Below are 16,231 nucleotides of genomic sequence, written 5' to 3'. Positions count from 1 at the left end.
TCAAGTTATGGAGAAGCAGCAGGTATTTCATCGTTCTGTTCCACTCTTGTCTCTGCAACGCCTCCACAGCATCTCTCACATCACCAACAGCGACAGTAGAACCAAATCTCAGGAACTAATGAAAGTAGGGGTTTTGAGAAAGGAACAAAACAAAGTTAGTGAATTCAGTTCAGTGTTTATTGTTAAAAATATATCTGTTGTTTGTTTTTAGCTTTCTTCCTATATGGAAAGTTTTTCAAATTTTGAAACGTATCTACTGGGCCAGAAAGCAATGGTTCATGTTAAAATAAACATTTGGGGTAAATTTGTCGCTACCAGGTTTTTCTTGTGTTTATTGTCAAGTTGGTCTTAAAATTTTAATTTAAGTGGCATTAAAAAGTCTTGAATTTAACTCACCTTATGCTGTAGGAACCCTGCTACCTCTTTCTGCTTGTACCTACCAACAATGCAAACGGTCCACCATTATAATGAAGTTCTCTATCCTTTTGAGTCTCAAGAAAAATGTTGGAAACGGCAATAACATTTCTGGATATTATAGTTGGATTGTATAATTTCAATAGAACTTTTTATTAGGGATGGGCGATATGGACTAAAAAATTTATCACGATAATTTCTAGGTTTTACCACGATAATGATAAGTGACGATAAAAAACAAAACAAAAACACAATATCAGCCTAATGTATCAAACCAATCAAACAAGCCTGAAATATGACAACAAATTTCACATTTATTTAGATGCTACACAGCAAATATAACTTGGCTTATAAAAGTTGCAAAGCAGTGCAACTGTAAATACAACCTGATAAATTGAGAAACAGAACTTAAAAGTATTTCACTGAAAATTAAAACTAATCAGTAATCACCTCCTACTTTAAATAGATGTGTAAATTACCAGTTGCTGGAACATGCCATATATTGGATAAATAAATACCAGTGCAAGTTCCTACATACATTACACTCACTTCACTAAAAATAAAATTCAAATGTTATGTCAACCTCTAACAACCTTTTTTTACTGTTGGGCTACAAAAATGTGCAAATGGCATGATAAATAAAGGGGAAAAAAACAGAAAAATCTAAATACTAAAATAGAAATAAATGATTTCAATGAATTCCAACAAACATGTAAAACCTGAAATACTACTTTGTGCAAGAATGTACAAATAAGACTAGCAGGATCGTCAGCATGCTAAACAATGAAATAAAAATAAATAATTTCAATAAATTTAAAAAGAATATAAAAACTGAAATACCTCTCTGTGCAACCCTCCTTCTCCACAGATTGAAGCGGCAACATATCTTTAGCCAGGCAAAATGCAACGGCCTCTGTTAACTCTTTCCATCGCTTCCTTTGGCTGTCATATGGTGTTAAATGAGTTTTGTTTGAGTGGCAGTCGGTTTCTTAACAAAGGTTTTCGAAGTAGAGTCTTCTGCTGCATCGCTGCGCATCTTCTGACTAGCATCATATTCCGGTTTGTGTTTGTGTTTTAGGTGGTGAAATAAATTGGTAGTGTTGCTGTCCTTTGTCGTCACAGGTTGTCTGCAAACTTAGCATATTACTACTTTCTGCTCCGTATCAGACTTTTTAAATCCAAACCAGTTCCAGATAACGGAGCTGGAGCCTCTTTTAGGAACCAGGTCTTGGGGCGCGTCTCCTCCACCTTCCGCCATGCTTGTTGTTTGCGCATGGCTCGCACGTGAGTTGGACTGCAGGTGTGTCACGCGCAGTATACGTCACCGGTGGGAGTTTATCGTTTTTATTGCGAGATGACAAATTGTTACCATGAGGAATTTCTTTGATGATATATCGCACACGATAACATATCGCCCCTCCCTACTTTTTATTGTAATCAGATTCTGGTCCCTGTTTGGACGGGAGGATAAATTATGGATTATGACCTCAGATCCAACCAGTATTGTTTCTGTTTTTGTGATGTGGGGTTTTTCTTCCACAGTATAGGCCATTATAAAGAGTTTTTTTTTTTTTTTTGATTCAGATTTTCTATTGTCTTTCAACTTGTTTACTTAATTTGCCATTTTCCTTTGCCACTAGAAAACCTTAATTTACCCATTTTAGGGAAATAAAGAGTTGTTGTTGAGTCTATAGATTAATTTATGCTCTTAACACGACTAGAACAAACGTCCAAACACCATCATCTGCATTTCATCAGATTCTGGTGTTTAGCATTTTATTTGATTTTGGTGCATCAAAAGATTGTGGGAAATGCTTGACAGACTGCTTGGATGATGCAAATAAATTTCCCCTTGTTGCCCTCCATCTCCCTAACTTTTTTTTTTTTTCTTAACCATGTCTCCATTATCAGGTGTGATAGCAGCCCACAGGATTACAGCCAGCTCCCCAGACACAGACCTGCCCACAGTGACGGGGCTGAGGGTGAGAAGTTTATACTTAGCAATTCCATGTTTTGAAAAGCAGAACGCAGGTAAAAGTAAAGAAAGTTGTGGACTGTGAAGACCTTCTGCTATATCATCAGAAAATGGGGGTGAATCTGACTACCAGCAACAAAGAAGCGGTTAACAGGAGCGACGTGCTGTTCCTGGCTGTGAAGCCCCACATTATCCCCTTCGTCCTGGATGAGATCGGACCAGACATCGAGGACCGTCATCTCATCGTTTCCTGTGCAGCAGGTGTTACCATCAGCTCCATAGAAAAGGTAAAGCTAGCATTATCCTTATTATCTTAGGTTATTATGTTCAAAAAATTTTTTTATTTTACAAATAATTATCTTTAAAATTAAACCTCTGCCTTCTTTCTGTTGAAAACATCTCTGCTTTCCTTCTTCAATTTTGCAGAAGCTGCTTCAGCACCGTTCAGCTCCTCGAGTCATGAGATGTATGACTAATACTCCGGTGGTGGTGCGGGAGGGAGCGACTGTGTACGCCACTGGAACCCATGCTGAGGTATGTGAGAGCATTTAGGAAACAAGATGAATTTCTCTAATTATTGTAGACAAGTGAAGTTGAACTTTAAAATCCACCGATATTATACATCTGGGGGTATCTCAGGTGGAAGACGGTAAGCTGCTGGAGCAGCTGATGGCCAGCGTTGGGTTCTGCACTGAGGTGGAGGAGGACCTTATCGATGCTGTAACTGGACTGAGTGGCAGTGGACCCGCCTATGTGAGTGAAGTCCCCATTTTTGTATTACTGTGGAAGAATCCACTGTGAGGCCTGGATTGGGGGGGGAATCTTCTTGATTTAAAGATCTGACTTGGATTTACTTCATATCTGTAAGATGCTGTTCTTGAAATTCTCTGGATTATAAAGAGCAGAAAGCTGCTGCCTCTGTTTCCCCGTGATCTAGAATTTGATTTATTGTCATGGAAAGATTACAGTCCTTGGTAAAACTCTTCCATCCTCTCAATGATAAATGAATCATTATCATTGGCATAAAAGGAGTAAACATTCAGTGTAAAAGTCTATTAAGTTTCTTTCAGGTGCCGTCAAGTCTCTAACAGGTTTAAATGTTACTTTGGGTTATGATTATATAACCAACATCTTTTTAATTAAGTGTTGGGTGCATAAGTTTGAATTTATTTGGGATTCATTGTGTTTCACATGGGGCTACAGGCTCAACTACTATATATGTTGGGGAATTGATCTTAGATATGGGCTTAGAGAAATTTTATTGTAATTTTTGTTTACACAGAGTGTGTGCAAAACAAATTTTGATGTAACATTTCGATTTATATAGCTTTTCAACAGTGAATGAGCAGTTTACAATAAAGAAATGAAAATTACCATTTTTAAAGTGCAGCAGTGATCACAAATGTAAACAGTGTAGGAGGAAAGGAAACCACTTAAAAAAATAATAGTGCAAAAGGCATTGCTATGGAAAGGTTCAGTGCAGTGCAAAATTAATATGGTGCAAAATGCAGTAGAAAATTGAGTTTTGTTCTATTGAAAGGCATTGTAAAAAATCAGCCACCTTGGTAGTGCAAATATGACGTTTACAAGTGTGATACAGAGTCGAGATCAGAGATTCAATAGTCTGATGGCAGCGGGGAAAAGCTTTAGCAGAACCTGCTGGTCCTGCAGTGACTGCCGCGAATTCTCTACTTAGGCCTGTCGCGATAATCAATAAATCGATTAATCGCACGATAAATAAAAACTATCCATGTCATTTAATTTATCGGCTATATCGTTTCTGCATGTGTTTTTTTTTTTTTTCTTTCTATTGATGACGCTGGATAAAAAGGCTTAACTCTGGTGCGTTCCACTGACCGCTTCCCTTCCTCGTTTTTTAGGAAGGGAAAAAATGAGGAGAAGTGTACTATCGCATCAGGTAGTCAGCGCGCATCATTTTGTACTTCTGCAGCTTTAGAGCCCCGTGAGGAGTTAGCCAGGTAAAAAAACAAACACATCTTATGTTGGTGGGAAAAGCTAGAAATGGAACTGGTTTCAAAGCCGAACGCAACTGCCGCAGTGTGGGAGTATTTAGGTTTCAAACCAAATGACTGAGGTGAACCGCTGAACCTATACGAGCCAGTATGTTGCGTTTGTCATAAAACAGTTGCAACTAAGAGCGGCAATACAACCAAACCTTCACATGCACCTAAAGCACAACCGCTCAGCAAAGTTTCTCCAGCTGGGGACAAAAAGTACAAGCGGTGGCCTGTCTGCGTCTTCAAGTTTGCGACAGTCCACCGTCACTGAAGCAAGTAATCGCCAGGCAGCATACAAAAAGGACGGCGCAAAGTGGCACGCGCTCACAGACAGCGTAGTTCATTTAATTGCTAAAGAGATGCTCCCATGTAATATTGTTGAAAAGCAGGCATTTTGAAAAATGTTGCAGACATTTGATAGACAGGATGAACTCCTGAGGAAAACATGCATATCACAAACGTTATATGCTGTACATCCAAGGTTTTTATTTCCACTGGTTTTATTTTGTGTAGTTTTTATTCAAGTGTATTTTTTGTTAACAGAGACTGAGAGTCCATTTGTTTTTTATTTCTCCTTTTATTTTGTTAACCAGTTCCAGTGTTAAGTGTTGTCGTTAATAAATTGTGTTTATCTTTGGCTGGAAATCTCATGCATTATTACATCATTTCAATTAAATCAGTGTTAAATGGTCTTCAAACAATATTATCTTTTATCGCAATAACTTTTGAGACAATTAATCGTTCAGCAAAATTTGTTATCGTGACAGGCCTACCTCTACTTCAATTTTATTTTATTCTTTTAATACACATATTTCAGTAGAACGGGCAGGAAATGGGTTTATTTAATCTGATGGGGACAGTTTGGCTGAGATGGTTCAATCCTCATCACTTTTTGAGGGGTGGGATCTCAAACATGTACCAGAACTGGTTTAGGACCTGATGAAGCAGGCTAACCTTCAGCTTGTGGAACAATCCTGGCCTCAAGCCTGTTGAATGTTTGTGGACTGTGTTGAAAAGCCAGGTCTGTGCCAGGAAACTAACCAGTTTAAGTTCTACAGACACAGCCAAGAACGGAGGTCACATATCCTGTGAGAACGACACCAGATGGTGCCTAAAGATCAACATATTCTGAGACGATCACAGATACCCAAAATAAAACAAAATTATTTCTACGACTTTACCCTCAGCAAGTTCACTGCTCCAAAAATGTTCATTTCTCCCTTTAGAGCAAAAAAAATCTTTGTGTTTACCGTAATCAGTGCTAATCCTAGTTTGTTGGGAAGGAAGACAGTAAGGTGATTAGTTTGGTTAGTCTTGATCTGTCTGTGTTTGGTGCGTCAGCATTAGCTGATGGAGTTTTGGTTACAGCAGCTGGTAGCAAAACAAATGAACAAATAGTTAGGAGGCAAGTTTCTACATGGGAAGTCAAAAATAAGTAAATCTCTTTTTATTCCCTTAAAAAAAAAAAAAAAGATATAAGCTGCAGAATCCTGTGTGATGAATAACAAAGTTTCTGCTGCCTGTGACATTTCCTCCCATAAGATGATTCAGAAATGCGTAGTGAGAAGAAAAACAGATGAATAGATTTACTTTTTTTTATACTTCAAGTGTTTGTTAAAAAGCAGGAGGGAGCTCAGCTTTTGGTAATAATTTATTATTACCAAAAGCTGAGTTTTTGCTGCTTCACCTAAAGGAGAACAAATCATGTTTTGTCTGGTTGTTTGTCTTTAGTGAAAGAAACTGCATTTTAGAGGGTAGTGTAAAGAGTAAACCATCTGCACAGATGAGCGTCAGATCTTTGAATGCAGTGTTTGAAGGTGTCCAGTGTTCTCAGTGGTTCTGTGCTTTCTAACCAGGCCTTCACAGCTCTGGACGCTCTGGCGGATGGAGGAGTGAAGATGGGTCTGCCCAGGAGGCTCGCTGTCAGACTTGGAGCTCAGGCTCTCTTGGTGAGTTCTGATGTTTGAGCCTGATGGGTTTCAATGCAGGTTTGTGGAGAATAGCCACATACAACCTGAGTGATGACAGGAAACTTCCCCAGAGATATAATACTTAAGAGAAACTATTGTATAATAGGTTCTGGCTTGGAATTAAAATATTTTTTTTTTCTAGTTTTTGTTTTGAGGGGATTTTGGATATTTTATATTTTTTCACAATGATAAAATGTAGAAACCCTCTTCAGCATGTATTATTCCTTTCCCTGTTTCTCATCAGGGTGCAGCCAAGATGCTGCTGGACTCTGAGCAACACCCTGGCCAGCTGAAGGACAATGTATGCTCACCAGGGGGCGCCACCATCCACGCCCTACACTTCTTGGAAAGCGGAGGCTTCAGAAGCCTCCTGATCAATGCTGTGGAGGCTTCATGTATCAGGACCAGGTAAAGCTTTTTTACTTGAATGCTAATTTAAACTGTTCTGTTACAATGTTCATATCCCTGCTTCATTTGAAAATGACGCATAAACTGCTCCATTTTTCTTGCCCCACAAACTCTGATGTGTTTTAATGGGAGTCTATGTAACAGACTAGTGCATCAGCATACATGTTTTTCAGTAGAACCACCCCAGCCTGTGTGTTGTCTCCTCCATCTTTATGCGTCCTAGACTAACCTGCTTGGTCTAAAAATAAGTCAAACTGGTTTTTATTATAGATTTTTACACATGGATATGCTTTAATCCACTGCCCTGCAACTTTTAGGTATTTCCCTGCTCCGACACAACTGAATGAATCCATTATCTCCCTGGGTACTGATTTGTTTCAGGTTTACTGGAGCAGGGATGCAGTAGATCTCAAGGACTGGGAGTTGGAGACCCTTGCTTTAGACATAGACGAATTTATTTGGTCATTTTTTGTACATACAAGTGCCTTTGAGATGACATGTGTTGTGAATTGGCGCTATACAAATAAACTGAATTGAATTGAGAGTGTAAACAAAAAGAAATTTAGTTTAGAACAGTTCTCTAGACAATTTCATTTTTTTAAAGTGCTACTTTGATAAGGTAAGCAACAGTGATTTAAAAAAAAAAAAAAACAACATTGTGATATTAAGTCACTATATCTAGTAATGGAATGCGCCTCATTGATGTTTGCTTGGCAGCAGTGATGTCAGATGGATCTGGATAGGATCTTAGCATCCTAACCTTAGCATTTAATCTGCTCCCGCTGTATGTAGGGCATTGTATATATGCATATGCATTATATATCAGCATCGACTTCGTTATCTGGCGACGATAGCTAGCTTTTAAGATATCGATGTTGGTGCATTCCCATATCACTGAAACATTAGCCCAGGCCCTTGTGTCAAGTGTATTTGCAGCCTCCTTTTGGTTTTGGTCAGATCCACCCTGCTATCTTTTTAAGAAACTGTAAAATGAACCTAATGGCCTGATTATTATTTTTTTTTTTTTGTTCTTTGCAGGGAGCTGCAGTTCCTCGCGGATCAGGAGCGCATCTCTCCAGCGGCCATTAAGAAAACCACCCTGGACAAAGTGTTGCAGCAGCCCGGAGTCACAGTCAGTGGAGACAGCAGTGGGAACGGCAAGTCGGGCCTCAAGCTGTTCAACAATCGCACGTCTGGCATCAAAAAAAAGAACTGAGATGAAAGAGGGTCCCACAGACAGAGACGGGTTCATGTCTAAACGTGGATTCTCATCTGTCTCAAAAAGCTGTTCAACCATAGAAGTGACAAATGGACTCAGGACTTATGCGAATTTACCAACAAATCAATTTCAAGCGTTATTTATTCCTGTGTTATGTTTGAAAAGATTCATGTCACTCAAGTGTATTCAGTTAGAGCTTCTAACTAGAAGCATCAATGCTTACATGGACAGCAGGTTTGTTGGAAGGAAACAGATGTTACCAGCCATGGTCTAGTCAGCTGTCTGTTTATGCTTCATCATGTATTGAATTTTCTTATCATCACTCCAGGCTTGAAGACTGAACAATTTTGATCCTCTTGGAATATCTGCCAAGGATTTTGTCCCCTGCAACCAAAAACAAACCCTTTCTTTCTGTTATGTATTAATAGTTTTGTCTTTCCATCTCTCTAAAATCTTTTGTTTTTTTACATTTTATCAACATTTGTAATGTAATAATTTGGAAGTGCTACAGTAAGGCTTAAATAAGTTATAAAAAGGCTGAGCACATGTATAGCACATGTACAAGTATTTTCAGCCCAATAGCTTGTTTAATAATGTTTATTATACTTCTTTACACATAAACCTGTTATGTTGCATTTATTTTCAGCATATCGGTAATTAAAATTACATGTGTTTTTGGGGGGTTTCTCGGTAATTTAGTCTTTTTTTTTTTTTTTTTTACTGATTTTATTCTACAATTTAGAATTGTTTGTATCCCATATTTTTCCAGCAAAACCGACCTATGGCCTGATGCTGCCGAAACCGTTTTTGATATCTTACAAATTTACTTAGGACTTAATAAATTCCCCTTTAAACCCTTCATTTTTAATTTCTTTGCAATTTTCCTTCATCTGAGGACCTCGGTTTGGATCAGATAGTTGGACACAACTAAATACCAAAGGGATGATCTCACTAATTATGGGAAGGATGCATCACCTTTAGGCATTGCCTCCCCAGCATCCTCACCCTGAAGCATATTCAGAAATGGATTAAAAACTGTCGACCATCTAGCCAGCTTAAATGACTTCTTATTTTGACTAGTAAAGTTAAATATTCAGCCAGAAATGCCTTAGAAGTTTCAACAGTATCCTTTTACTCAAACATAATTATGTGACAGCTTTTTCTGCTAGTTTTTATACATTTCAATCAATTTGAATCAGTGATCCACTGATCTGAAATTAGCATCTTTATCTGTCCAAATATGGAAGAATAATCTAGATCAGGGCAGATGTAATCAGTCTATATAATAAATGAAGGCTGGGTTAAGAATCTCTTGAACTTCAGCAGAAAAGTTTATACCCAGAGGCAACTTGGGTTTCCTTTGGGTATATGAATATGTTTATTAATTTTAGGGCTGCAGCTAATAACTATTTTGCAAATGTCAAATTTTTTATTTATTTTTTTATTAGTCAGGTCAAAGATTTATTAAATTTTTTTTACAGAATTAAATGAAGTGAATCTTAAACTTTTATACTTGAGTTCTGGATATAGCATAGTGATGGAAGAAAAAGTTTTATCTTAAATGCAAAATGTTTTTTTTTAGTTTTTTTTAAATACAATCTTTGTATAATTATTGCTCTAAGTATGTTGCTCTCTCAGCTAAAGACATGTTTTACAGTCTCTACACTCCAGTTAACGTTTCATCGATTACTAAACTATTACAGATCCTCTAAAACCACCCACTCTTGACCCTCCAAATGATCACTTCCTGTGACTTTTACTGACAGGAAGTCCCTGTTACTTTCAGCGGTATCAAGTAACAAAGTACAAATACTTTGTTACCTTAAGTAGAAATTTTGGCTACCTATACTTTACTGGAGTAATTATTTTTATGAAAACTTTTTACTTTTTTTTATATTATCTCTTTCTACTCCTTACTTTAAAACTCATTAGTTTTGTTTCATTGAAGCTAATTTTTATTATGGCCTGTTGGTATTAAAAATAAAAACCAAAAATAATTTATTTCATCCAGACAATTTCTTTGTGGTTAGACTGGTGCTGCACCAACTTGTTCACCACATACCAAAATAAATAGTTTTTCAAGATGATATAAAGTTAAATTTTACACAGTTACCATTGGTTATAAACTTGAAAAATTTGACTATAAAGAATGTATCATCCAGAGTTGTAGAAAAATGTTCCTTTAATCGGGTCGTGCAGTAACCGACATGATTAAATAGTTGAAGATAATACTATTAACTTTTACAAAAGTGTTTTTAAACGGGTTTTATACTTCTACTTCAGAAATATATATAAATACTTTTGACACCTCTGGTTACTCTTCACCTAAGACTTGGCAGAAATATATTTAGAAGTTTAACAATGTAAGAACAATTTGTGGATTAGAGAAAATTAATGTTAAATTCAACAGGTTGCACCCATTTCTTTTGTACTTTTATCTCACCTTGGAGAACAAAAACTTGAATGCATCATTTTATGTACAAAAAGTAAAACACATGGTCATTTTCACCATTAATCTGTAGGTTTCCAGTCTGACCACCGGATGGCGCTGTTTAATCTACTTGCATCGTATATAAAGGTCTTTGGAGATCAAATCACCGTCATACCACTGCAACTGCCAGTTGAGGGTAACTTTAACTTGACCCTAACCTTGAATTAAATATAGCCTTGCCTCCATAATTATTAGTAAACAGCTCTAACTGCATTGCTGCGACAATATGTCCCCACTCCCACTGGCCACCCCGCTCTCTGTCATGTTTTTATTTTTGCCTCCTGTGGGTCAGCACCCCATGAATTCTTTCCAGTCAAATCCCTCTCCTGCTAAAGTTAGCCTTTGTTAGTGCCTGACATAGAAAAAAGTGAAGGCGTTTTTATTTTTTAAGTCTCTTTAATAGCCCAGAGGTGAGCAGTGATTGGCTGAAAACATAGTCCAGTTTTAGAAGGCCTCAGTCAGCAGACCTCCATGACCACTGAGGGGGTTCTCCTCGGTTACAACAAACACTGGAGGATTTATCTCAGTTTTTTTGTAACTTGCATAAACAAAATCGAACAGGTTGAGTTTATATGTGTGTAGTTTAAAATAAAAATGCCTTTTTTTTTTTTTTTTGTATTGGTATAGCCACTTGGGTGAGTGAGTTCAGCGAGGTCACCACAACCACAGGGTGTAACCTTTCCATGCTCACACCAAGACTCCAGGAGTAAACCCAAAGCACACGTTTCCCTAACTGAACGCTAAGCTTTGCTTTTATTATGTGTAAAATTTAAAAAGTTTTCAGGATGACTTCTTTCTTAATTTAAAGAGAATTACATTTGAGAGAATAATAAAGACTTTTACCAAAGAATATGAAAGCCCAGTAAGGAAAGCATAAATCTGTCTCTCTGCAGTGTGTGGAAGCCTAAAACCTAAATATCATTTTGTTTTTTTTAAGAGTTTGATAATAGAGGACAAAGAGCAGCAATATTCGGGTTTAATAGTAAAGCAGCTACTGCAGACTCTGTAAAGTACTTTTTTTATTTATATATTTGGACCAGTTCCCATGCTCCAGGGATGGATTAACAGCAGTCACTTTGTGCTGGTTTGAGATAGGCTCACGAATGTATTCAGGCAATACAGGTGCATAATGGCGAATGATGAAGAGGAGCGATGGTTTGTGAAGAGCCATGTCCTCATTATAATTGGACAATTTATAGCTGTTGTAGGATTAGTTTATTTCCCCTCTTAGACTCGCACACACACACCAGCGTGTCTTGATTAAATTGGGCCCTGCATGCTCTTGGTGCAATCCGGCTGTTTATTTGTGCATGCAATAGTTTTTCTCTTTCTCTCTCTGCTGCTGAAGCGTCTTGATAATCCCCCCTCTTATTCAACACTCATCCCTGCTACTGTCCGTTAAGATTAGCCTCCGCGGAGAGACTACTATTTGCCTCTTATGATTAGACTTCTGCCACCTTTCGTTGGATGAAGTCATTGTTCTTTCTCCAGAAAGGTGAGGCAGATGCTCTCTGTCACTCATCCAGACACACAGAGAGACGGAGGTGCAGCTGCAGATAATCCTGAGCTGTGGGTTTCTACATTTGTAAGTGTGTGATTGAGCTTGGCATGAGGTTTCTATCCACAGGTAGGCCAGATGCTGCCTGTCATCTCCATTCAATCAATGCAATCAGTGACCTTTTTGCAGCAGCATTGGTTGTTTGCAGGACGCACCAGAAACAAGGGAATGGAAGGATAGGCTTGTTGTTTTTATTACAAACACAGAATCTTCCCCAACATAAAACTAAGAGTAAATAGGTGCTGGTTATTCACTGTGCTGTAAGCAGTGTGTGTGTGTGTGTGTGTGTGTGTGTGTGTGTTAGAGACCTGCGCACTGCATTGATCTTGGAGCTGATACAGTATCAGCTTTGTGCAGCTGTCGGTTGAAACGGTCGCAGGAACAGGAACCTCTGATGGTTACCACACAGTCAGTGAATCTGCATTTTGGGCTTCCCTCTGCTGCCAGCTTGCACAGCACAGACCTTTACCTCCATGCTCAAACTGTATGTGCATGTTTTTGTGCTTTTATTGCCTCTCTTAACTGTTTCATACAGTGCCTTGAAAAAGTATTCACACCCCTAGGGTTGTTTAGATTTACAGTTGCAAACTTGTTTTTTTGTTGTTTTGTTTTTATGATATTTTTATTTTATGGATTAATGCAAAGGGGTATTCAAATTGTGAAGTGGAGGGAAAATGATATAAAAATCTAAAAGGTGTGGCTTTTATTTAATGTAAGCTCATTGAAGCTCCCTTCAGAACTTCAACATCAGATGTCTGCTAGAGCAGAGGTACCCAACCTCTTATGAGGATCCATCCATTATCTGACACGCTTTATCCCGAGTGGGGTCGCGAGGGGTGCTGGTGCCTATCTCCAGCTTGTCTACAGCTGAGAGGCGGGGACCACCCTGGAAAGGTCGCCAGTCCATCGCGGGGCAACACAGAGACATACAGGACAAACAACCATTCACACCTAAGGAGAATTTAGAGAAGCCAATTAAACTAACAGTCATGTTTTTGGACTGTGAGAGGAAGCCGGAGTACCCAGAGAAAACCAACAAATGCTCAGGGAAGTCCACTATAGGCATATATGCGATGAAATATTGCCTTTGGCATTGCAGAGTATTCATTTGTAATGAGATATTAGTTGTTTTCTGGTATTTTTCCAAACCTAAGGAAAGAGACTTGTTTTCACTACACCCTCCGACCACATAGTGAAGCCTGTGTGATGGAAGAGGCAGTATCATGCTGTGGATTTGATTTATCTCCAGCAGAGAACAGAAAGATTTCCAGGGTTTAAAAATAAAAAAGAAAATCTGCAACATATGTTGAGTGAGGTTGGAAGCTTACATTTCAGTGGGAGAGCTGAATAAATTTTATCAAAGCATATTCAAGTGGATAAATGGCCTAGGTGATTCCTAGACCTAAATTTGATTCAGAATCTGTGAAAAAAAAATCAAGCAAAATGTGGTTTAAAAACAAAACAGACTATAAGGGACTGATGGCAAATGCACAATTTCTTTTTATCTTTGCAAGTTATTTAACATTTTTCTTCCACATCAAAACCATGCTATGTGTTGGTCTATAGTGTGAAATCCTAATAAAATGCATTAAAGTTTGAGGTTATAATGTGACAAACTGCAAAAAGGAGGTGTTTACACTTTGGCAAGGTACTAAGAATAACACAACTCTCTATTCATTCATTACAGCATGCAGCTAAATACAGAAGAATAATCACTTTTTATGAAAAACTGCTTCTGAGTAAAGCGCAAAATCATCACTTTTGAAAACTGATTAGATTCTTCTGCATCAAGAAGCAGGCACCTGTTATGAAGACAAGAGTTATTTTATATGAATAATTCAACCAATACTGATGCAGCAGGTTACACCTCCCGTTTCAACAGCCTGCCAGAGATTTACTCCTCAAAGCTTTAACTTGTGTCTAAGTTGTTCATCAGTAAATAAAAAAACAAGCTATTTCTATGTCATTGTCAGGAAATAGGCTCCTAATAATGGCTGAGTGCTTCCTGGGCTTGTACACAGAGTCATTAATTCCTCTGAAATGGAAATGGATAGTGATAGTGCACTTCAGGCCTAATAGGCTGGTTTGGTTGGGATAAATGAGGACTGATGGCGTTTGTTGTGGGATGTGTTTACAGAGCTAACTTCTGACTGTTTGCCGGTTTATGAAATGATAGTAGAGTTGTAATACTTGTAAAACCTTATAGAAACTAATAAGGATAACTAGTGTTTTGTAAAAAAAAAAAAAAAAAAAAAAAGTCTATCAGCAAATAACACTTTTGGATCTAAAGATTTAGGACAAATGAATGGATTTATATTCTTTGGAAATTCAAGAGGGAACTTGTCTGCTTATCATGTCAGATATTAGGGAGCCATCTGGGGAGATGGAGGTCTGGGAGTCGCTGCTGAAACTGCTGTACCCTCTACCCGGTCCAGAAGAAGATGAGTGTGGGTACAAGTTCAAGAAAATGTCAGCCAACTAAAAAGTATGCCGGTCCTTTTGCCTGAATTAGTGCATCTACAAAGCGTGACATGTAGGTGAGTGTAATGGAGACCTTTGCTTTGACAGTGGCTTCAGGTCACCTACATCTTTGGGTCCACTAGAGGTCAGCTCATTTGCTGGTTGATCATCTAGCACCATGATCTCTGAATTAATTAGCTTTTGTTTCCATGGAGAGAAAAGTAGCACAATTCCATAAAGCATTGCTGTCAAGCTTGTCAGGAGAAACAGAGACTCCAGACTAGATCAAACTCGTGAACCAGCACCAGCAAATAACTACCAGAATCATCGCTGGATGTGGACTTCCTCCTAACTGGCATCTGAAAAGGTTATTGTGGACCACTAAATAACAGCACAATCCCTTTTCAGCTTAGCAAAGGTAAGATGATCTTACATCGTCTCTGGATGATGAGTGCTCTAACACACTGAAATAACAGTGTTGTGTAGAGGTCCTTCAATCCCTGATCGAGCTGCACGCCTCATCTAAAGAATCTCCCCAAACTCCTTATTGGGCTCAGAGGTCGGTAGTACATACTTACATTTATTCAGTTATATTTTATCCATCCATCCATCCATCCATCCATTTTCTGACACACTTTATCCCAAGCGGGGTTGCGAGGGCTTCTGGTGCCTATCTCCTGCTGTCTACAGGTGAGAGGCAGGGCAGTTATATTTTTAAGTAAAAAAAAATATATCTTTAGGAGTAATGTCACTGCTGTTTTTACTTTTAAACATGTAAAATTATCATGCAGCATCAATACTCTTATTTGAGTAAAATAATTGACTATTTCCCAGTGTGGGTAACTTCAATGGGAAAAAAAATAAAAAAGAAGCACATTTTAACCTAAAATGAACCGGTTAAGTTTTCACTATAATGGCTATTCCCTTTTGTACACACTTTCTGTTGTTTATCTGCTGAGACATCTATGAAAAGGAGGTAAAGGTAATATACAGTAAAAAAAAAAAAAAAAATACATATATATATATACATCAGATATTTTACCCTGATCCATCATGCATACTTTATATACTTTAAGATTTTTTTATGTTATTTGTTTAAAAACAAAATTGTATTTTATTCTTTAAAACATAAGGAATGTGCACATAAATGCATATTATGATCTGTCCGATTTACGCTATTTTAAATAGCAAAGTTACCCAGTGCTTGCATAACCTTTCTACCAAGTACTTTTTTCTTTATTTAATTGACAGATTTACTGGATGGCTTCTTTTTACTTAATTAGAAATATGTTGAAGTAGTCCTACTTTTAATTGAGTATATTTTGTTGGTACTCAATAGAATTGTCTCAAGCCTACAGTTATTTCTTTTGCCTGCCCTTTTCCTTCCACCAAACTTCCCATTAACATGTTTAGAATTTTCTAGACAGTTTTCCTCAGCAACTTTCTGTTGTGACTGTCAAGTCAGCAGTCTTACCTATGATAGTAATTTTGTATAAAACATTTTTTATTTCTTAAGTAACAGACTTTTAAGGCCAATTTTAGGTTTTAAAGCATCAAGAGTGGAGGAAACCTGTTCCCTTTTAAAATGCATATAGTTAAACTTTTTTTAAATGCATTAGTGTGCATATTAGATTTGTCAAAGCTGCTGTAAAGAACATCATGGATGGTTTATGTCTGTGCTGTCGGATCGAGCCTCTAAGTTTAGAAAGGCGCACAGC

General features: G+C 37.8%; 1 protein-coding gene across 1 annotated transcript in view; it reads left to right on the top strand.

The window, feature by feature from the left end:
• pycr1 (pyrroline-5-carboxylate reductase 1) overlaps positions 1–8,708 on the top strand; it is a 12,902-nt gene extending 4,194 nt beyond the window's left edge. The window contains exons 3-9 of the mRNA XM_015384356.1: positions 2,326–2,396; positions 2,497–2,676; positions 2,816–2,923; positions 3,029–3,142; positions 6,264–6,356; positions 6,622–6,785; positions 7,824–8,708. Of these exons, the coding sequence (XP_015239842.1) occupies positions 2,326–2,396; positions 2,497–2,676; positions 2,816–2,923; positions 3,029–3,142; positions 6,264–6,356; positions 6,622–6,785; positions 7,824–8,001 (908 nt within the window). The 3' untranslated portion in view covers positions 8,002–8,708. The remainder of the gene's footprint in view (positions 1–2,325; positions 2,397–2,496; positions 2,677–2,815; positions 2,924–3,028; positions 3,143–6,263; positions 6,357–6,621; positions 6,786–7,823) is intronic.
• Positions 8,709–16,231: the final 7,523 nt, after the last annotated feature.

This window comes from Cyprinodon variegatus, unplaced genomic scaffold, assembly GCF_000732505.1.
Source record: "Cyprinodon variegatus isolate N-32 unplaced genomic scaffold, C_variegatus-1.0 Scaffold310, whole genome shotgun sequence".
Taxonomy (NCBI): domain Eukaryota; kingdom Metazoa; phylum Chordata; class Actinopteri; order Cyprinodontiformes; family Cyprinodontidae; genus Cyprinodon; species Cyprinodon variegatus.
This window is presented reverse-complemented; position numbering and strand designations above follow the sequence as displayed.